This window comes from Lithobates pipiens, unplaced genomic scaffold, assembly GCF_037356315.1.
Source record: "Lithobates pipiens isolate NorthernLeopardFrog02 unplaced genomic scaffold, aLitPip1_a1.2 Scaffold_23, whole genome shotgun sequence".
Taxonomy (NCBI): domain Eukaryota; kingdom Metazoa; phylum Chordata; class Amphibia; order Anura; family Ranidae; genus Lithobates; species Lithobates pipiens.
This window is the reverse complement of record NW_027507785.1, coordinates 318385713-318409900: the sequence shown is the minus strand read 5'-3', so window position 1 is coordinate 318409900 and position 24188 is coordinate 318385713. Positions and strand designations below refer to the sequence as shown.

At 43.5% G+C, this 24188-nt stretch overlaps 1 protein-coding gene across 11 annotated transcripts in view; it reads left to right on the top strand.

The window, feature by feature from the left end:
* NFIA (nuclear factor I A) overlaps positions 1-24188 on the top strand; it is a 715521-nt gene that overhangs the window by 545333 nt on the left and 146000 nt on the right. For all 11 annotated transcript variants that reach the window (XM_077450586.1, XM_077450593.1, XM_077450590.1 and 8 more), the window contains one exon: positions 861-935. In XM_077450586.1, the coding sequence (XP_077306712.1) occupies positions 861-935 (75 nt within the window). The remainder of the gene's footprint in view (positions 1-860; positions 936-24188) is intronic.

Genomic DNA, 24188 nt, shown 5'->3' with positions numbered 1-24188 from the left:
GGAGTTTTCTTGCTTCAGATTTGTGTCCATATCTCCCAGAAACATACAGATTTGGGTCCTTTGTGCCCAAACCAACAATGACTGCAGAGACTCAGAGTAGATGTTAATATAATCTGATCAAACCAACCTGATACTGGGGTCTCCTGCTATAAACATTTTTATTAAGGTGTTATATGTTTATTGTTAAATATGTCTCTCCCATTGTGTGCCTCCCTCGTGGGAATTCCCATTGTTAATTAAGTCACCTATTGTTTCTGTCTGTCTGCTCATCTCTTGGAGATGTGATTAATATTGTGACCACTTTACCTTGTTATCGAACCATTGTGGGGTGTTATGTGTTTATGTTTATGATAATGTGTAATGTACTTTGTGTATCGAGGGTTGTGGGCTGGGTGCTGAATGGTTTGGGCGCCTAGGCTTGTTTAGGTGACTAGTTTATTTAGCCTAATGTTTATGTTTATGTTGGCTGTTCCTTAGCTATGTTATTTTATAATCCCATTCACAGTTTGTAGTGTATATGATTAAATATTCTGTGTGAATTTACAATAAAGTGTTCCAGTTCCAGTTTGCACCTAAGCTAGTGTCATCTAGATCTTGGGTGCTCAGCTGTACTATCTGGTTCCTGGTTCCAGACTGGGTAAAGCTATATCTTGACGGAGGCACCCAAGTTGGGTGCTGGATGGTTCCATTACAGTAATGTCCATAGTCTGGGCACAGGTTCATTCGAAGCATAATACTTAACACTCACGTTGCACAGTAAAGCAATGCTGTTTTTTTACCAAACTGGATGATAGCTTGTTAAACTCAACTGAAAATAGAGGAGTGTAATAAAAACGTAATTGTGTTTTCTCTCATTTCAGGACATTTGGGCTTCCAAGATAGTTTTGTGACTTCTGGAGTTTTCAGCGTTACAGAACTCGTCCGAGTCTCACAAAGTAAGTGTCTCATCCAGTTATTTGATGATTTTTTCCACAGTTGTACCTGTAAAAGGTGGAAGTGTAACACACACATCTGTTTGTGGGTACTGTGCCTTTTAAATTGATGCAGAGAGATGACATCAGCAAAAAAATTGGTAGAAAGTGTCTCGTGCCTCACTGCTGTGATTAAATGGTCATGAATGGACAGGCTGGCTATTGCAAGGAAAAAGAGTTAACAGCACTTAGTTGAAGAATAAAACGTATTTATTCATGAAATGTCGCATACTGTAGGTCAACGACAGCCAACATTTTGGGGCTGTGCAGAATGCCTACTTTAAAATGGCACAGTGACCATTGAGGACCCTCTGCAGGCCTGAAACGTAGGCTGTCTTTGACCTATGTGACGCTTCACAAATAAATTCGTATTAATCTTCAACCGAGTGCTGATGACTCTCTTTCCTACCTGTGGTTCTGCGTGGTGCCAACTGTTGCTGTCACTACTATCACAATTCAGCTATACCAGTTGCAAGACTATAAGGAAGTGAGGCCCAGAACTGTATTAATTCTTTGTATACACCAGCCTTTCTCAACCAGGGTTTCATCGAACCTTAGGGTTCGTTCAGTGGTTGTTAGGGGTTTCTTGAGCAATAAGCATCATCGGCCTCTCTGATGTGTAACCACTGGCAACATTGATCTTTTTAGCTATTAGTAAGAAGAAATTTTTCCCGATTACCACAAATGTAAGCAGCATTTTCCCCTTTGACTATCACACTAATGTACCATGAACTGTAGATATAATAGGTAATAGCAGGGGTTTCCCTGGCCCGGAAAGTTAATTCAAGGGTTCCTCTATGTCAAAAAGGTTGAGAAAGGCTGGTCTAGACTCTAGAACAGTGATGGTGAACCTTGGCACCCCAGATGTTTTGGAACTACATTTCCCATGATGCTCAACTACTCTGCAGTGTAATTGAGCATCATGGGAAATGTAGTTCCAAAACATCTGGGGTGCCAAGGTTCGCCATCACTGCTCTAGAACCTTAAAATGGTTCTCATGCTTTGCTCTCTTTCTACACCTTAGTGTTAAAAAGAGTACTGTGCTACATTAACAACCGGATATTAGTCACCATAAGATGCCACACTGGGTCTTCCATGTAACAACAATCCTCCACACATGTCCATTGGGGTCTTCCAAAGCTGAAATGCAGAATTCCACTTTATGAAGGTTGATGATTGCATAGGCTTAGGCACAGATCCCACCCTCAAAGTGGCATGGCGGTCACTAAAGCAGTTCACCCATCTGCTTCACACATTGAGTAGTCAACCCAGAGCAAATATGCAAAAAGAAGACTTCTGACTCCTAATCTGCAGATTTGTTTTAGATTAGAGACTCTAAGTATCGAAGCCAAAAGGTCAGCATAACAGCCAGGCAATAACATTTTCAGAATGGCAACATTTTCAGCAGCTTGCCAAATGTTTCATTTAACACAGGTTCATCTTGCACTTTGCACCTTTTACTGTGATCAGTCTGAGCCATATCGGATCCTACGGCTAAATGATTTCTGGAAAGCTGTTGAAAGCAGCATATGGAAGCGATTGATTGAATTGCCTTTTTTGTTTTTGAAGGATTGTATCTTCTAGTGTGTGGCCAGCATAACAGCGACTTTAAATGTCCGTCTTGTTCCAGTGGCTAAGACATGCTTGGGCAAGGGTTGGGTCATTTAGAGCTACCCATGAGGTCAATGATCGGTCTCCAAACAAAAAAACAGTTAATCTTTTCCTTTTCTTAATGAAAAGAAGAAATTGCAATGTTAATCTAGTATGACTCTAGCCAAAAACTCACTTACTCTTAAATTAAATCAGCTCAGCTGCAATTACCACAACTTGCCACACCAAACAATCAAGGTAAAACATAATTGTGTTCACCTGCCCTAACCGTCAAATGGGAACCCATACACCAGTACAGGTCATATGCACCTTCCCAGGATCATCAGGGGCAATCAGGTGGGTAGAGGATATCTTCAACATCTTTTGGCACCATTAGATGTATATCACTTTAAGCCCTTGTACACACGGTCGGAGATTTCGACAACCAAATCCGTCGGATTTTGTCCGTCGGATCTTGTCCGAAACTGTTGCATACACACGGTCGGACTAAGTTGTCGAAAAATCCGATCATTCAGAACGTGATGATGTAATTTCGTTACGATGGGACTACGTTCAGGCTAGTAGCCAATAGCTTTGATGTAGGAATTTGATCTGAGCATGCGTGGCACTTGGTCCGATAAAAATTCTCTACACATGATCGGAGTATGTCCGATCGAACCAGTTGGTCAGGAAATTTTTCCAAAAAATTGGAAAATTGGGTCCGACGGATATTCCGACGGAATCAGTCCGATGCATACCACACACAGTCGGATTACCCGACAACACGGTCCGATAAGACACATTCCGACGGATTCTCCGACCGTGTGTACAAGGGCTTAGAGGTCTCCTCTGCTCACCATATCACAAGTGCTCAAATCAAATAACTACCTCCATAGTGTACACAACAAAAAACAAAAATGCCCATGGGACTTTTAAAGAGAACATCTTAAAACATACCAAGTAAAATTTATGAATGATTTATTCAACACATTTAAAAACAACATGGGATACAGAAAGAAAATATATATTAAATGTCGTTATATTGGTAAATTTTGCATTCATGTTATCAACCTTTCCATGAGACCTGGGTGTGTCACAAAGATGACTGTCAGTAGTCTGGAATAGCTGTGCTAGATCTCAACGTGTTTCACTAGAAGAGCCTCGCTTCTTCGGGAGAAGCACAGATAGATGCAATTGTATAAACACTCTTGGCCTACTGATGTAGTATGGATGACTCTTTTTAAAGTAGTCAGAAAATTTCTGTATATGGGCAGGGTATATCACCCTAAATTATAAAAGCCAGTTCAAACCAAAACGCCCATAGAGGTAAAATGATTAATGCATGAAAAGCCAACCATGCCAACAAGCTTCCCCCCTGGAGCTTTGTGAGGGTGTGGAGATGGAAATCAGTAGCAACCTCAAGAGACCAGAACCTGGGCAGAAGATGTATATCTCTCCATGAAGGTACCCACACCCTCAGCTCATGGCTGGTAATATGGCAGGCTGCGTTTAAAAAGAGTTATCCATACTACATCACTAGGACAGGAGCGTTTCATCAATGGCATATATCTGTGCTTCTCCCGAAGAAGCGAGACTCTTCTTATGAAACGCGTTGAGACCTAGCACAGCTATTCCAGACAACTGGCAGTCATCTTTGTGACACATCCAGGTCTCATGGAAAGGTTGATTACATGAATGCAAAAATTACCAATATAATGACATTTAATATATTTTTTTCTTTCTGTATCACATGTTTTTAAATGTGCGTTGAATAAATCATTTATAAATTTTACTTGGTATGTTTTGAGGCGTGCTCTTTAAAAGTCCCAAGGGCATTTTTGTTTTTTGTTGTGTGTATACTAATGGGGACTGAGTAGCACCTCTACCCATCCCACACCAGCTCTTTTCTCTTTATTGTACCTCCATAGTGTAGTATTTCCATAAAAAAGGTTACTTTTAAAATATTTTACACTCACATTAAAATTATTCAATCTCACAGGTAAAAGTACACATCAGGGTCACAGAAACTTACTTCCATCCAACTTGGTAAAACGCGATGTCACCCAGCTCCACCCTACGCGTTACGTCATTTGTCACGTAACTTCATCTTTTCGACTTTTAAGTTAATCTAGTATGCTTTCTCAATTCATTGAAAAAGTTGATGCATGTGTCCCATCGCTACAGAGGATGGGCATGAGTTTGTCAATGGCCATCTATAAAAGACCACGCTTTACAGCATTTCAATTGCTTGGTTGTTACTTTTCAAGGAATATTTTTCCATAAACTCAAAAACTTTTACGACCAAAAGAACTGCACATGTTTAGCACCAAAATAATATTAAAACAGAGGTTTAGTGCCCTGTTTTTTCATTATCATGTAGTGTAAATATTAGGAGAGCTTGCATTTTTTGCTTTTTTATTTAACCTAGTTCACGTAATCAGATGAATAGCTTGCACCAGAAAAAAAAGCTGTCATCTTATTGGCTGCTGTAAGTAACATATTCAGTCCAGCTCATGTTTTTTATGTACATCACATCCATTGTAAAAATTCACCCCTTTTGGTCTGTGGTTCCCCTTTCTCTGAAGCTCCGGCGGAGCTGAGAGTTTTTGTTTGACCTTTCCAGAGTGCTAATGTCATCAGTATGAATGACAAAAGCGCAAGCCGATCTCTGCCAGCTTGTCAATATTCACTAAACACAATGAATTAAGAGGACCTCTCGCCATCCTGCTCGATTGATCAAAGGCCTATCGATTGCCTTCTGCCCAAACATAAGACAGACAGCCCTGGCTGAGGGCTTGCACCACCTATCAAAATCAGCCTTTGTTTTTTTATAACAAAAAAGCAAAAGAATTACCTGGGTGTCTCGGGGTAACCCATCTGCTGTGTCTGCGCTGCTGAGGTCACTGTTGGCTAGGTTGGAAAAGTCTCTTTATGTGCAACTATAGTAGGCCAGACAACACATGATTTTAGATTGCAGGACAATTCCTGACACACTGAGGTGAATGAAGGATCACATAACACAGACAAGTTTAAGTTGCCTTCTTCCCACTGGCCACTGATGTAAGGAGCATTCTTCCAATTAGCCACCAATGTAAGGGACATTCTTCCTACTGACCACCAATGTAATGCCCTGTGCACGCGGTCGGAAATTCCGACGGAAACGGTCCGATCGGATTATATTGTCGGAAAATCCGATCGTGTGTGGGGGTCTATCGGACTTTTTCCATTGGAAATTCAGATGGAAAAAGTTTGAGAGCTGGATCTAAAATTTTCCGACATCAAAATCCGATCAGACTTTTTCCGATAGTTTGTAGAGAATTCCGACAGACCAAGTGCCACGCATGCTCAGAATAAATTACGAGACTAAAGCTATTGGCTACTGGCCTCTACGTACGCAACGAACGTCACCTCGTTCCGAACGTTTGGATTTTCTGACAACTTTGTCCGACCGTGTGTATGCAACACAAGTTTTGGTCAAAATCCGTTTGAAAAAATCCGATGGATTTTGTGGTCGGAATGTCTGACTGTGTGTACAGGGCATAAGGGGCATTCTTCCCACTGACTACCAATGTAAGGAACATTCTTCCCACTGACTACCAATACCAATGTAAGGGACATTCTTCTCACTAATCACCAATGTAAGGAGCATTCTTTCCACTGATCACCAATGTAAAGGCCCATTCTTTCCACTGATCACCAGTGTAAGGAAAATTCTTGCCACTGATCATTAACGTAAGGAACACCGAAGTAGGAACATTCTTTCCACTGACCACCAATTTAAGGGACATTCTTCCCAATGACTACCAATGTAAGAAGCAATCTTCCAACTGGCCACCAATATAAGGCAATCATCCCACTGACCACTACTGTAGGAACATTCTTTCCACTGACCTCCAATGTAGGAAAATTCTTCCCCTTGGCCACCTAGGTAAAAGGTATTCCTCCCATTGAGTACCATGCTAATGCACTGTGAAATGTAAATGACCTAATTATTAGCAGGGGTTCCCAGAGACCTGAAAGTTATTTTAAGGGTTCCTTCATGTTAAAAAGTTTGAGAAAGGCTGCTCTATACTCATAGCCCTATATTCCCCTTCAAGTCGTTCATGATAGAGTTCCAGAAGCGTAAAAAGGTATATACTATTCTGTGACCTCTACAGATGCCATATAAAGTCAATTTGTATAATTGCTTGAAAATTTATAACATGAGATGAGAGCGGCAGCAAATAGGAGGCTTGTGTGACCTCATACGAGGTATAAATATCAGATTCCAGAGCTCATCTCCGCTCTTCACTTCATCCATAAAGCAGAGGTTCCTCGGACGGAAATTACTACGGTATACAGGTCTCCTGTGTGCGTCCTGCATACCAACCGGCCGGGCAGGGGGACAGTACACTAGCATTTCTTGGTTGGTTTGTATTATTAAGGCTGGGTTCACACTGCTGCGGGTGGGAGATCCGGATGTGATTCGCACCGCACTGCAGTGCAAATCACACCCGATCTCCGTAGCGATGCGAGTTCAGCCATACAGATAGTATGGCTGAATTCGCATCGCTCCCGCCGCAAACTCGCACGGGACCCTTTTTTTGGTCCGCAGCAGGATCGGATCGCATGGGTGTTCACACCATGCGATCCGATTCCTGTGCGAGTGTGCAGATCGCACTGCGATATGCGGACAGATCTGGGGATGTCATTAACATTTCATTGACACTCCCAGCAGTCCGCATAGGGCAGTGTGAACTGCCGGCGGGAGGCATGCGATGCGGGAAAACGCAGCGGATTCGCGGCGTTCCCGCATCGCTATGGTGTGAACCTAGCCTTAGGCTAGGCCTTAAAGTCAGGAAAGGTAAGAATTTCTAGCAGGCCTTAAATGCTGTTCACCTACACCATGGGGGGGATTTCCCTTCACTTCCTGTTCTGTCTAGCTTCTCTGAACAGGAAGCTAGGCGCAATCTTCCTCGAAGGGGACACACACAATAACCAATAAATAGAAAAGAAGGGGGGAATCCCCCCTTGGAGGAAGTCAACAGTATAAAATTAAAGCTGAACTCAACATAGGAAAATATTGTCTAATTACAAGAGGCATGGGTATTTCTTCCAGATCTGAGCTGTAATCCAGTGTGAAATGTTGGCTCTGTCTGTTATATGTTGCACCCCACTGGTCTTTAGATGTGGTGGCTGCTTTTCTTTTTTTTTCACCTGGTGATCCTGCCAGTAACACACTTCCTGTCCTAGGGTGATAATTCTTACTTACTGTACTGTGTCCATAGGGGAACTTCATTGCCACCCACAGCCATAATGTTTCAATTAATAGTTTATCTAATTGCTTCAGGATTAATTGCTTACCTTCTAATCATATTCCTGAGTAGCATTGTCCAAAAATGGAGGAACCCTGAAACAATATTCCAGCCTTGGGGAACCCCTGCTAATAATTTCTGTATCTAGAGCTCACTGTATATTAGTGGTATGGTCATTTTGAAGATTGCTCCTTACATTGGTGGCCAGTGGGAAGAATGCTCCTTACATTGGTGGCAAGTGGGAAGAATGCTCCTTACATTGGTGGTCTGTGATAAGAATGTGCCTTACATTGGTGGCCAGTGGGAAGAATGCTCCTTCCATTGGTGGTCAGTGGGAAGAATGCTCCTTACATTGGTGGCCAGTGGGAAGAATGCTCCTTCCATTGGTGGTCAGTGGGAAGAATGCTCCTTACATTGGTGGTCAGTGGGAAGAATGCTCCTTATATTGGTGGTCAGTGGCTAGAATGCTCTTACTTTGGTGGTCAGTGGCAAGAATGCTCTTACTTTGGTGGTCAGTGGGAAGAATGTTCCTTATATTGGTGGTCAGTGGCAAGAATGCTCTTACTTTGGTGGCCAGTGGGAAGAATGCTCTTAGCCCTTGTACACACGGTCGGAGAATCTGTCGGAATGAGTCTTATCGGACCACGTCGTCAGATAATCCGACTGTGTGTGGTATGCATCGGAATGATTCCGTCCGAATCTCCGTCCGACCCAATTTTCCAACATGTTGGAAATATTTCCCGACCAACTGGGCCGGACGGACCTAATCCGATCATGTGTAGAGCATTTTCATCGGACCAGGTGCCACGCATGCTCAGATCAAATTCCTACATCAAAGCTATTGGCTACTAGCCTGAATGTAGTCCCATCGTAACGAAATTACGTCATCACGTACTGAAAGATCGTATTTTTCGCCAACTTGGCCCGACCGTGTGTATGCAACAGTTTCGGACACAATCCGTCGGACTAAATCCGACGGGCAAAATCCAACGGATTTCGTTGGCAAAATCTCCGATCGTGTGTACGTGGGCTAACTTTGGTGCCAGTGGAAAGAATGCTCCTTACAATGGTGGCCAAAGGGAAGAATGCTCCTTACAACAGTGGCCAATGAGAATAACGTTCCTTAGATTGGTGGCCAGTGGGAAGAATGCTCCTTACAATGGTGGCCAACGGGATGAATGTTCCTTACATTGGTGGCCAGTGGGAAGAATGCTCATTACAATGGTGGCCAATAGGAAGAACACTCCTTATATTGGTGGTCAGTGGGAAGAATAGTCCTTTCATTGGTGGTCAGATGAAAGAATATCCCTTATATTGGTGATCAGTGGGAAGAATAAGCCTTACATTAGTGGTCTGTGGGAAGAGCGTCCCTTACATTTGTGGTCATTGGGAAGAATGATCCCTACAGTGGAAAGAATCCACCCCCTTACTTACAGGTGACTAAAAGTCCATTGGTGTCAGTGGCCACTTATCTGAGAGGCAGAAAGTGCTCATTGTTCAAGGAATCCATACCAACCTCTGAAGGGACCCTAGAGTTCCAGTCAACCCTGTTTTGGAAAGTCTAGTCCAGAGTAAAGTCAAGGATAACACAAACTATAGGCCGAAGCAGAAGTCTGGGGGGATTACCCCCTTATTGTCTATTCTACTTCCTAAGCTGCCCTAGAAAAATTAGTTTTTGAGTTTCTTATATTCTATAGGGCATATGATTCTCTGTTCACCTTATACCATGCCTGTTTTATATCAGAACCAAGTTAGATGCCAAGTCTGGTGTTCACTGAGCAAAGATAAGATAAAACTGTACTCACACAAGTAATATATTAAGCCCATCAGAACTTTCTGTCCCGCTTTCAAAGTCATGTGCGGTCAAGTCAGGACAAGCTCAGTATGGAACACATTTGGTTCTTATTTAACAGTCTTCTCTTTGTTTTACTTTTTACTAATGAGTCAGCAATGTCTGAGATATGATTCAGATGTGCTGCAAAGGTCGGAAAAGTCTGATTCCCTTTTATCAGATCAGGGCCACCCACAGTAGATGGCGGGAAGGTGAAATCCACAATCCCTATGGGAGACGTTGTGCCTAACAGTGATAACTAATTGACATGTATTTTGCCAAAGCACCATGCATCATAAACAATGACTTTTTTGGGTAAATAAAATGCTTTTTTTCATCTTCTGTTGCATCTCAGTGCTGCTAATCTCCTGCAGAAAAATTTGCCATCACTTCCTATCTACATGAGCTCAGCAATGGCTGCAGGGCACTTCTCAGGATTGGTTTCCTGATGGTGGCAATAGTGGACTATGCCTGCATCATGTGTGTTGATACGGCCACTTGTAGTCTTCAATGGGAGAACATATAAGAGTGTGACAATACTGGAGAAAAACTGATACAGGACCGGAGCGTTGTCACTCTAAAACAGGAAGTGCATGAACAAGTACCTTCATGGCAGCCAATATTTTAATAAAAGGTGCAGATTACATCAGATTTCAAGATCCTCCCCACCATCTGAAGTCAAGAGTCCCCCACCTTCCCTTACATCACAGTAAACCCCCTTACCTTGTGCTGCTGCCAGGAAGAAACTGGGGGCAGAGCTTGGAAGCAGAAAGTGCGGGGTCTGGAGGAGAACCAGGGGAGGGCTGGAGTCGGCTGAATGCTGAGACCAGGGGAGGTGGAAATGAGGGGGTGCTGCAGCTGTACAGAGAGGCGCAGGATCTGTTGGAGGAGTTCTGTCCTCCTCTTTGCTGAGATGGGATGAGAGATAAGCCTCTCACGACTGCACAGAATGGCGAGGGATCTGGTGGGGGAGTTCTGCCCTCCCCCCTCTTTCTGACTGCTAAGACAAGGTGGGGAGGAGATGAAGGTAAAGCTGCAGTTATGGAAGAGGTGCGAGGGCTACATGAAATAGCCTGGCGGGCCGGTTTTGGCCCACAGACTTGTGTTTGACACATATGCCTTAGTGGGTGTTTAACCTTATAAGTTATGTTGCCTATTCACTGCTTGTTTTTACCCTAAAAACCCACAATACTGCACCTAAACCACGTAAAAGGCATAGCCCTATTCAGGCAAACAGTCCGCGGGATGGGAACAACCCCATCTACTGCCTTTGTGTCTGAAGGGGAGAGTGGTTTGGGGCAGTTAAAATACATTTTAGCCACATGTTTTTGCTGCAACTACAAGTGTAAATGAGGGCTATAAGGGGATTTCCCCCCACTATGTAGAGGTTTCATCTCACTTCCTCCAGAACAGGAAGTAAACGGCAATCTCCCCAGAAGAACACAAGTGGCAAAAAATATAAACCATTGGTTTATCTGTAGAGCTATGGATTCAAGATAGATGGATAAGTCTTTGAGTCCAAACTGAACTCAATTCAGAGTTCAGGGATGAACTACGTCCCGAGTTCAGAGTTCAGGGATGCGCTACGTACCAAGGGTAGAGTTCAGGGATGCATTATGTCCCGAGTGCAGAGTTCAGGGTTGCACTATGTACCGAGTGCAGAGTTCAGGGTTGCACTATGTACCGAGTGCAGAGTTCAGTGATGCACTATGTCCTGAGTGCAGAGTTCAGGGGTGCGCTACGTACAGGGTGCAGAGTTCAGGGATGCGCTATGTACCGAGTGCAGAGTTCAGGGATGTGCCACGTACAGAGTGCAGAGTTCAGGAGTGCGCTGCGTACTTAGTGCAGAGTTCAGGGGTGAGTTGCGTACAGAGTGCAGAGTTCAGGGGTGAGTTGCGTACAGAGTGCAGAGTTCAGGGGTGCTCTGTGTACAGAAAGCAGAGTTCAGGGGTGCATTGTGTACAAAGTGCATTGTTGAGGAGTGTGCTGCATACAGAATGCACAGTTCAGACACGCGCTATGTACAGAGTGCAGAGTTCAGGGGTGTGCTGTGTACAGTACAGAATGCAGTGTTGAGGAGTGCGCTACGTACAAAGTGCAGAGTTCAGGCGTTTTCTTTGCACAGTGTGCAAGAATCAGCTCTCTTTCACAGGCTGTTCACATCTCACTTCCACCCCTCCCCCTGGGTGCAAGGGCCACATAAAATGGCCTGGAGGGCCAGATTCGGCCCACAGGCCTTGTGTTTGACAAATGTGATGTAGTACATTGTTAGTCTCCCCTTCTTTTTTCTTTCAGAGCACCATTTCTCCCTAAATTGCAGGTGCTCTTTAACATGGTAGGGTGATATAAAATTCAGTAAGCCTAATGCCCCGTACACGTGATCCGAATATTGTACGACCAATCGTATGACCGTCTTCAGTTAATAATTGCAAGTAGAAATTGAATAGTTAAATAAAGTCACGAAAATTCTCGTACGATAGAAAAAAAAATCGGAAGTGATGTCATGTGTTGTCATGTATTTGTATTGTATTTTGGGACGACAACTATACTGACTAAACGAAAATCGTAGGATCTGGAATCGTAAGAGGAAAATTTCTGTGCATGTCCGATCGAATAATATCGGATGAACGGTTGTGATTGGCTGTCGAAAGTAGTGTACACACGATCCGAAAATCGTACGATCCTTCTTCGGACGACCGCTTTCGTACGATATTCGGATCGTGTGTACGGGCCATAACCGACCGAACTTCGGTCAGACAATTCCCATATATTTGTGTGTTGCACATCTTCTGTTTGTGCTGTTCCAGGAGGGAATTAGAATCACACCACCAGTCCAGGACTCCGTAGTGAAATATGGTTCCCCCAGCCTGTGTGCTAACATCAGCTACTAGAAAGAGAGCTATTTGTGCCGGGATATTAGAGGAGAAGAAAAAAGATTTTAATAAAAAATAGCCTGCAGCCAGGGAATGTGCAGCGCCAGTGACCTTGCCTCCTGTACGCCATTACACAATTCAATGGCAGTCCACTCAGAGCTCGCTCTCGATCAATATCCTATTAAAGCTGCACAAAAAGTCTCCATAAACTTAGTGGTTTAGCCGTGTTTATAAATGGAACCTGGCATAATTAGACGGTCAATAGAGGCCCACGCTGCTAATTCTGAAGTCAGTGCCACGCGTTTTGTGTCTATAGCGCGGTGCGAAAAGAGGACAGAACAAACTAAGACAACAACTAGGCTGTCTGTCTAATATTTATCCATCCGCCGGCCTTGTCAGCCTTTCTATGACATATTCCGTCTCCTCATTTCTTCTTTCTTTCCAGTTTCACAAAGACACATGCTGGCTAGTGGAAGGAAATCAGCTATCAGTGACGTGACTGGTCTCTACTAAATGGCTAGGGGACCGCCGTGATGTCATTGATCTCCGCTGAATATTATTTAATGATGTCATTTATCTCTAGTGTATGCATAGGCTGCATTCTCAGTGATGTCAGCGGTCTCTAGTTCATAGATAGGTTGCATTCTCAGTGATGTCACCGCTCTCTAGTGAATGGATAGGCTGCATTCTCCATGATGTCACTGCTCTCTAGCGAATGGATAGGCTGCATTCTCAGTGATGTCACTGCTCTTTAGTGAATGGATAGGCTGTATTCTCAGTGTTGTCACCGCTCTCTAGCGAATGGATAGGCTGCATTCTCAGTGATGTCACTGCTCTCTAGTGAATGGATAGGCTGCATTCTCAGTGATGTCATCGGTCTCTAGCGAATGGATAGGCTGTATTCTCAGTGATGTCACCGCTCTCTAGTGAATGGATAGGCTGCATTCTCAGTGATGTCACCGCTCTCTAGTGAATGGATAGTCTGCATTCTCAGTGATGTCACCGCTCTCTAGCGAATGGATAGGCTGCATTCTCAGTGATGTCACTGCTCTTTAGGGAATGGATAAGCTGTTTTCTCAGTGATGTCACCGCTCTCTAGCGAGTGGATAGGCTGTATTTTCAGTGATGTCACCGGCCTCTAGTGAATGGATAGGCTGTATTCTCAGTGATGTCACCGGTCTCTAGCGAATGGATAGGCTGCATTCTCAGTGATGTCACTGCTCTCTAGTGAATGGATAGGCTTCATTCTCAGTGATGTCATCGGTCTCTAGTGAATGGATAGGCTGCATTCTCAGTGATGTCACTGGTCTTTAGTTATTGGATAGGCTGTATTCTCAGTGATGTCATAGGTCTCTAGTGAATGGATAGGCTACGTTCTCAGTGATGTCACCGCTCTCTAGTTATTGGATAGTCTATGGATAGAAGTATTTCTGTCAGAGTTAGAGGACAGCAGAGACAGATGCATGTACTTGTTATGATCAATACATTTTTCAATCAATCAATAGACTATAGTCGGACTATTCAATATTTAGATTCTTCTCTTCCCCTCGTATCTTTTATCTACTTCTTAGGTACATAAAAAAAAGTTTATTAGTGCGACATAATGTTTCTTCTCTAATGCTTACTCTCTGGAAGCCTGAATACATTAGGATCAGAGTATTTATGTCGGGTTACTAATGCATTGGTATCATTTTATAGAGCCGTTTTATTTTACATTTTACTAAATGTTGGTAAATCAAACTTTGCAGCATTCCAGGGAATGAAAGCGCCATCTGGCCCCTTTTATTTATTGTATTAAGCCAGTTCTCCTTCAATAAATTTACAGAATAGCACATGAAAATTAGATTACATTTATCTACATTCATCCTCGCCCCTTATGTCCGCCTCCTCGTATTGCCGCTGGAGTGTGTGGTGTCAAAAGGGGACTCTTCAGAGAAGTCCAGAAGTTTTATATTGACAATTCAAACAAAAGTTACTTCAAAGCTGAACTCTGAGCAAAGAACTAAATACACAGATGAGAAACATTCAGTATATGTGAGCTGTTGTGTTATCTCAGGAATGTCTATCCAGTCCTGAGGTTAATACAGCTCTGCCATACAGAGCAGCCCTAGACAATGGCTCCCACTGCTATCAATCTGCCCAATAAGGAGGAAGACAGTGACGGGAGCCACTGCACATGGCTGGATCGAGTCAGGCTAGGTAAGAAAAAGGGGGTGGGGGGGCTGCAGCACAGAAGGTTTTGCACAGAATGCATTGAAGCTTTATAACCACTTGAAGCAGCATATACAGGTCTTGTGCCCCCCTCCCCTAGCCTGTGACTGGGCAGTGGAATGAGAAGCAGCGGACTGATGAGCTCATCTCTCTGTCCCTCTTCTATTTCCTATCAGCATGAACCTTGCTAGCACATGAGCATTGCAGCACAACTGATTGCACTATATACTGTGAACTGTATTATATATACTACACTGACTGCACTATATACTCATACCTTACAACTTTTTGAGATGGGAATTAGGGACACCTATCAGCAAAAGTATGCAGGCATAGGACACACCCCTGACCACGCCCCCTTAAAGGAGATTTAAAAAAACAAGATTTGTTAAAGCGGGAGTCCACCGGGAGTCCGCGTTTTTTTTTTTTTTTTAAAAGCCAGCAGCTACAAATACTGCAGCTGCTGACTTTTAAAATAGTGACACTTACCTGTCCAGCGCGCCCGCGATGTCGGCACCCTAAGCCGATCTCTAGGTCACCTGTCGGGTCCTGCCGCCGCCATCTTGGGTATGGGAATCAGGAAATGGAGCCTTTCGGCTTCATTTCCCGGTTCCCTACTGCGCATGCGCGAATCGTGCTGCGCAATAAGGACGCTCCCCGCTGCCTCTGGGATCTGTGTGTTTAGCCGCAGGCAGCGGGGCACTTGCGGGAAGGGGCGGGCACTTGCGGAAAGGGGCGTAAGTTACGCCCCTTTCCGCAGAGAGCTATCCCGGAAGTGGGTGCAGTTACCTGGATTATCCAGGTAACTGCACCCCCCTCCCCCCTGAAAGGTGCGGATTGTGGCACCGGAGGGGGGGAGGGTTCCTATGAGCGGAAGGTCCACTTTAGGGTGGACCTCCGCTTTAAGTGCTTTTTTTTTACCACTATTATTCCTTTATATTGGCTTTTGGAATTTACAAATGCAGCAATTTAGAAATCAGATGAAAGGTTTAGTGCTGGAAAACACTTTTTGATAGATAAAAAGTGCATTTTATATACAGCTATATAGATCAGACCAACATGAGTGACAAATGAGGAGGAATGAGGGACATTGCTCCAAATCAGGGACAGTCCCTCCAAATCAGGGACAGTTGGGAGCTATGTATACTGTGAACTGTATTATATATACTACACTGATTGCACTATATACTCTGAACTGTATTATATATACTACACTGACTGCACTATATACTCTGCATTGTATTATATATACTACACTGACTGCACTATATACTCAAAACGGTATTATATATACTACACTGACTGCACTATATACTCAAAACTGTATTATATATACTATTATATATACTACACTGACTGCACTATATACTGTGAACTGTATTATATATACTACACGGACTGCACTATATACTCTGCATTGTATTATATATACTACACTGACTGCACTATATACGCAAAACTGTATTTTATTTTTATATATATATATATATATATATATACCGACTGACTGCACACTACACTACCTGCCTAATCTCCATTCATTCACATGTACGGCCACTGTGTAAGCAGCAGCCTTATATAGTGTGGGGGGTGTGGACTCCTGAGCCATGAGCACCCTGCCTTTGGCCAATCATGGCTCTCACAGCACAGTGTGCTGTGATTGGCCAAAGCATGCAGGTCAGGTGCATGCTTTGGCCAATCAGCAGCCATCAAAGCACTGCGATTTTGCAGAGCATTATGGGGCACTCCACGGTGGGCGAACTCGCCGCGAGCACCCCCATGTGTTTGTTTATTTTACGAAAAATCCCTAATAAAATTTGGAGAGCACTGTGAGCGGTGGCCTCCTCTAGGTATGGCCTCCCATATATCAGACCTACATTGTGTTCTCCAGTGAAAACCGATCACCTCCGTGTGATGTTACTTCCTCCGCACATAAACCAGCCGGATGACAGGTTGTTATGGTGGCAGCTAATTATAGAAAGTCACATTCTTGAAGCCGTGCCCTGGGTTTGATTCATGGGTGAACTTGCAGAGCCTCCATATCAGATGATCGTTTTACCGGTTGTATCGTCTCCATCCAGGTTCCTGTGTTTACTTGTCAGCTGTGACAGTTCGGAGCTACCAGATGCATAAACATAGGCCAGTCCCTACACTGTATCCCTGTGCCTAATGCATATGTAAACTCTAAGCCCTTGTACACACGGTCGGCCATTCAGACAACAAAATCCGTCGGATTTTGTCCGACGGATTTTGTCCGAAACTGGTGTTGCATACACACGGTCGGACAAAGTTGTTGGAATATCCGATTGTTCGTAATGTGATGACATTATTTTGTTACGACGGGACTACGTTGTGGCTAGTAGCCAATAGCTTTGCTCTCGTAATTTGATCTGAGCATGCATGGCACTTTGTCCGATCGTAATTCTCTACAAATGATCGGACAAAGTCCGATCGCATCATGTTGTCGGAAAATTTTATAGCCCAGCTCTAAAACTTTGTCGGTCGGATATTCCGACGGAAACAGTCCGATGGAGCCCCCACACACGGTCGGATTATCCGACAACACGGTCCGATCGGACATTTTCGTCGGAATGTCCGACCGTGTGTACAAGGGCTTACAGTGAACTTCTTTTATTTGTTTCCTTTTGGTCGGTTAAAGCGGTAGTAAACCCGCTGAGGGTTTTTTTTTTCCTGACCTGCAAGGGAAAATAAGCTGGTATGCACCGCACGGCTTCTATGACAGAACAGTGGTCCAATGGTGGCCCAGGAGACGGGACACCCAATTACAGAGGCCGCTGAGTAAACGGGAGATTCTCGCTGTATGTAATCTGGCGGCGCTCGTCCCGCTCCCCTCCCCGTTCCCTCCTAGGCAGCCCAAATTGCAGTATTGGCATATAACACGCACACACTATTTGCACCCGATTTTCAGGGTGAAAAAGTGCGTGTTTTATGCCAATAAATACAGTATTTACTAAAGGCAAATCCACTTTACACTACTAGTGCAAACCACAAGTGCAAAGTGCACTTGAAATTGCACTGAAAGTGCACTTGGAAGTGCAGTCGCTGTAGATCCGAGGGGGACACGCAAGGAAAATAAAAAACAGCATTTTAGCTTGCACATGATTGGATGATAAAATCAGCAGAGCTTCCCCTCATTTCAGATCTACCCCTCAGATCTACAGTGACCGCACTTCCAAGTGTACTTTCAGTGCAATTTCAAGTGCACTTTGCACTTGTAGTGTGCACTTTTTTAGGGGGATTTGCCTTTTGTAAATAACCCCCATAGTCTTCATATACTTAAAGAGGCCCTGTCATTTCATGCTTGTATTGACTGTTTCCTGCAGTAGAAGAGGTCTAAGCCCTTGTACACACGGTCAGACATTCCGACAACAAAATCTGTCTGATTTTTTACGACAAATTTTGTCCAAAACTGGTGTTGCATACACATGGTCGAACAAAGCTGTCAGAAAATGTGATCGTTCAGAACGCAATGACGTTCATTCGTTGCGACAGGACTACGTTGAGGGTAGTAGCCAATAGCTTTGGTCTCGTAATTTGATCTGAGCATGCGTGGCACTTTGTCTGATCGGAATTCTCTACAAACGATCAGAAAAAGTCAGATCCGATCATGTTGTCGGAATTTTTTTTATCCAGCTCTCAAACTTTGTTGGTCGGACATTTCAATGGAAAAAGTCAGATGTAGCCCACACACGGTTGGATTATCCAACAACATGGTCCGATCTGACATTTTCCGTCTGAATTTCCAACCGTGTGTACAGGGGCTTATACTTACTTCTCCAGTGGACTGCGTCTCTTACCTTTTGATGTTTTAGCACTGCATCCTCCATCAGACCCTTTAGAATTCAACACTTTCGGCTTGTATCATCTGGCGCATGCTTTGGTTCTTTCCTGTAACCCCTTTCCCTCCACCCAGTGGTGTAGAAGTTGGAGGAAGAAAACCGTGGCATGCAACATGGGACACAGACAGTTTACATTTGAGCACAGATTCTCTTTAAAGATTTAAAAAAAAAAAAAAAAAATGTAATCATTTGTTTAGCTTTGCGTAGGGCAGGGAAGACTTATGCCCTGTACACACGGCTGGTTTTCCCCGTCGGAATAAACTCTGAAGGTTTTTCTGATGGGATTTCTCTCAAGCTCTCTTGCATACACACGATCACACTAAAGTCCGACCGTCAAGAACGCGGTGACGTACAAGACGTACGACGAGATTAGAAAACGGACGTTCAATAGCCAGTAGCCAATAGCTTCCGTCTCGTACTCGCTTCAGAACATGCGTCGTTTTTGGTCCGTCGGAACAGCATACAGACGAGCGGTTTTCCCGATAGGAATTGGTTCCGTCAGAAATATTTAGAACATGTTCTATTTCTAGGTCCTTCAGAATTTTCGACGTAAAGAGTCTGATGGGGCATACACACAATCGGAATATACGATGAAAAGCTCCCGTCTAACTTTTTCTGTCGGACATTCTGCTCGTGTGTACGTGGCATTAGAACTTCTGCTAGTTTTTATTGCTGCCAATTGCTGTGACAGCGGGACAAGAAATGTGGAAGAAGGGTCCAACCTTATTTCTACTGTGCAAGTTTTATAATTGCAGAGAAGACCCAGAAGGGGTGTTTGCTCAATGTAGCACTCTTCTAGAAATGCATCAGTTGTTGCAACTGTCCCTGATTTCGAGGGACTGTCCCTGATTTGGAGCAATGTCCCGCTGTCCCTCTTTCCTCCTCATGTGTCCCTCATTTTGGTCTGATCTATATAGTTTTATATAAAATGCACTTTTTATCTTTCAAAAAGTATTTCCCAGTGCTAAACCTTTCATCCAATTTCTAAATTGCTACATTTGTAAAAGCCAATATAAAGGAATAGTAGTTGTAAAAAAAAAAAAGCACTTGTGGGTTTAACAATTTTTTTATATATATATTTTACCTTTAAATGGGCGTGGCATGGGGTGTGCCCTATGCCTACATACTTTTGTGAAAAGGTGTCACTCAATCCCATCTCAAAATGTTGGGCGGTATGGCTGTTGTAAATGTTTGTAGCTGGCCTACAATTGCACATGTGTAGCTCCCATCTCCCTCTCTATCCCTCTCCTTCTCTTTAGCTGTAATTCAAATAAGCTTTACCATCAGGACTAAATCATTCTAAAATGTCAAGACGTGGGATGATTTATAAGAAGACATGAGCTCTGGGACAGTCTGTCCTTCCTTCTCCCTCTAAAAGGGATAGTATAGTATTTTCAGTGAGCTCATATTGTCAGTTATTATTTACCTTGATTTTCGATGTGACATTCTAAATCTTACGAGAGAAAAAAAAAAACAGCTCTGGGGTTCAGAAGGATTCAGATTTATATATTTATGTGGTTTGCATTTTTGCTGTTGTGTTAAATAGCTTTGTGGATTAGCCACTAGAGGGAGCAGACACTCAGTTTGCAGGCATTCTGCCTCTCTTCTTAACAACTGTTGAAATAATGTGCCAACCATTAAACCACTATGGAGTCGTAGGAGAGGTTGTAAAAATCAGAATCAACATTTAGCACTGAAAAGCAGGAAGTTCCCTTTATGTAATGAGGAAATATGGCACCGCCTTGTACTTATGAATTCAAACTTTATAGGTCACTAAAAAGTTTACTTGCGTCTCTTTTTCACATAAATATCTAAAAACATTTAAAAACTTACATTCCCTTGAATTGCTCTTTCTTCTTTATTTTCTCTAATAAAGAGGTTTGTGAACTCTCATCTCTAAATCATAGCGCATCTCTCTTCTCTCTCCATCCATCTTTCTTCTTTTCATTTCTCCCTCTCTTTCTACATCTCCTTCACTTTTGCATCAATTGCTTTCTTTAGTTTTTTCTCTCTTTTTCTCTTTCTTTCTTTCTTTCTTTCTTTCTTTCTTTCTTTCTTTCTCTTTCTTCTTTCTTTCTTTCTTTCTTTCTTTCTTTCTTTCTTTCTTTCTTTCTTTCTTTCTTTCTTTCTTTCTCTTTCTTTCTTTCTTGTTTATATCTTATTAGCTCTCTACATTTCCTTCTCATTTTATATCTCCTTCACTTTTTCTTTTCTCCTTCTCTGTCCTCTCTCTCTCCATTTCTTTCTTTCTTTCTTTCTTTCTTTCTTTCTTTCTTTCTTTCTTTCTTTCTTTCTTTCATGTTTATATCTAATATGCTCTCCACATTTCCCTCTTTTTTATATCTCCTTCACTTTCTTTTTCTCTTTATCTTTTACACTTCCTCTCTCTGTTTAGTCTCTCTCTGTTCTTTACCCCTTTGCAGTAGTGGCCCATAATGCAGGGCGCCTGGGTGCCGTCCTCCCTATCCATGTGTCCAGCCCCCTAATCTACATACAGGGTGCTATACGCCCTGAGCTCTCCCAGTTATGTGACAATAGCGAATTCATTTTTGCTATTGTCTTCCTGATTCTCAATCCCAGCTAATCAGGAAATGAGTCACCCGATTGGCTGAGAAGAGAAGCGATCCTATTGGCCGCCAAGGAGGGAGGAAGACCCAGGGGAAGCCGCCGTGAAGCACCAGGAGGAGGACACTCCGTCCGGAGGAAGCGATGCCAGCGACTTAGATGGGGGCTTGGGACCGACCGGGGGGGTGGTGCCTGTGGCTTACCTGACCCTCCCCAAAAAATATACCACTGCCCCTTTGTCTCTTTGCTCTCTCTCTTTTTGCTTCTCTCTCTCTCTTTCACTTTCCCTCTCTCTCCCTTTTTTTGCTTCTCTCCCCCCCCCCTCTCTCTTTGTCTCTATCTCTTTCACTTTTCCTATCTTTTTTTGCTTCTCTCCCCCTCTCTCTGTCTCTTTATGGCTCTCTTTGCTTCTCTTGCTCTCTCTCTCTCCCTCCTCGTCTCTCTCTCTCTCTTTCAATTTTCCTCTATCTTTTTTGCTTATCTCCCCCCTCTCTCTCTCTCTGTCTCCCCCTCTCTCTCTCTGTCTCCCCCCCTCTCTTCCCCCTCTCTCTCTCTGTCTCCCCCTCTCTCTCTCTCTGTCTCCCCTCTCTCTCTGTCTCCCCCCCCTCTCTCTCCCTCCCTCCTCGTCTCTCTCTCTCTTTCAATTTTCCTCTATCTTTTTTGCTTATCTCCCCCCTCTCTCTCTGTCTCCCCCTCTCTCTCTCTGTCTCCCCTCTTCCCCCTCTCTCTCCCCCCCTCTCTCTCTCTCTGTCTCCCCCCTCTCTCTCCCCCCCCTCTCTCTTTCTCCCCCCTCTCTCTTTCTCCCCCCTCTCTCTTTCTCCCCCCTCTCTCTCGCTCTTTCCCTCTCTTTCTCTCCCTCTCTTTCCCTCTCTCTCTCTGCCCCCTCTTTCTCTCTCTTTGTTGCTCCCTCTCCCTCTTTCATTTTTCCTCTCTCTTTTTTTTTGCTTCTCTCCCTCTCTCTGTCTGTCTCGCTCTCTCTCTTTGCTTCTCTCTCTCTCTGTCTCTGGAAGGGAGACGTCCTCAGTGCAGCTGATTTTTCATAGCCATAAATTTTTGCTATTATGGAAAATGGTTTAATTTAATTACATTTCACCTTGGTACTGTACAAGCAGCCTGAAGTCTCATTCACCACTGGCGATGGCAGAGAGAGGCACAGTTATGCTAAGTAATTAAAATACTGTGCTGTAAGCATAGTATTTTAATGTATTACAGAAAAAAAAGCCTACTTGTTTTTTTTTCTAATATGTAGGAATTTATGAAAATGTTATCAAGCTTGTTTAAACACAACGGATCTCACCGCATCGTTTAGCTGTAGAGTAGAAAACTCTTGTGTACGTGTCAGGGCTCTCATAGTGATCGGGTTTATACTATAGTACATAAAAGTGAGATATTGGAACAAAAAGTTGATGTGAATTCTGATAACCAAAGAGTCTCATGAAAAGTGACGGTGAATCTGGTGCAGCTTTGCATAGTAGCCAATCAGCTTCTAAGCCCTTTTTCACACTGAGGGCGGGTTTGAAATTTGCGCAAGTTCAGCTACATTTGCACAATTTCAAACCGGCATTTCAGTCCGACTCTGGGGGCAATTTGTCAGACATCTATGCTGGTTCATGCACAGATGTCTATCAAAATTGCCCCCAAAAGTAGCCAAAAGCAGTGCAGGAACTACTTTTGGTAATCGGTGCCGCGCCGCAAAGTTGGCAAATCGCATGTCAAATTGGCCCAAATGTGAACTAAATTCAGATTGTTCAATTAAAGAGGAACTGCAGTCTGCTCACATAATTTGTAATAAAAACATTCTGAAGCTTCCCTCCAACCACTTTGCATATTATTTTCTATATACTCTGATTCTGTACTTGCCAAATATGCTGCAGAAATCTCCCTCCGCTGAGTCTGGCTGCATCCATTTTAACTGTGGGTAGCTGAAGCTGCTGCCTGTTCACTTCCTGGATTTACACAGAGGCACACCTCCAGCTCTGCAGCCCTGCAGGTCTAATTGGCCCTCTTATGACTCACCCCCCCTCCCTTCCTGGCAAATTCTCAGGAGAGTGAGAGAGAGAGCCGTGCATGATGTCATAAGCCTAGGCTAATGACCAGACAAGAAACAGGAAGTGGGCTGTATAAGGGATTTACTGGGAGAAAACAAAATGTTTTACTATCCAAAGTTAAAACAACAACAAGGGCAGAAGATTTATTAGATGGAAAGATGAGAAAAAAAAGACTGAAGGTCCACTTTAAGCTTTGACAAAACAAAAAAAACTGGAAGCTGATTGGTTTTTATGCACAGCTGCACCAGATTTTGCACTCCCCAGTTTTAGTAAATCAGCCCCATTGCATGTCTCTTCTGCAATATATGTCCCTGCCCACAGATTTTTAATACTTAACGTTGTAATGCCTTGTACACACGGTCGGACATTCCGACAACAAAATCCATCAGATTTTTTACGACAGATTTTGTGCCAAACTTGTCTTGCATACACACGGTCGCACAAAGTTGTCGGAAAATCCGACCGTTCTTAACGAGGTGGCGTAAAACACGTACGACGGAACTATAAACGGGCCAGTAGCCAATGGCTTTCGCCTCGTAATTTATTCTGAGCATGCGTGGCACTTTGTCCGTCGGAATTGTCTACACACGATCGGAATTTAAACAATCGGATTAAAATTTTAGATCCTGCTCTCAAACTTTGTGTGTCGGAAATTCAGATGGAAAAAGTCCGGTGGAGTCTACACATGATCGGATTTTCCGACAACGCAATCCGATCGCACATTTTCCGTCAGAAATTCCAACCGTGTGTACAGGGCATAAGTTTAGTTCCACTTTAAAGTGGTTGTGTAGGCTGAAGGTTTTTTACCTTCCCTGCATTAGAGTGATTTATTTTATTTTTTAAATAACAAATGTTATACTTACCCTTTCCTATGCAAGGTTTTTGGCCCCGATCCTCCTTTTCTGGTGTCCCCCTGGTGGCGCTCCTGGCTCCTCCTCTGCATCG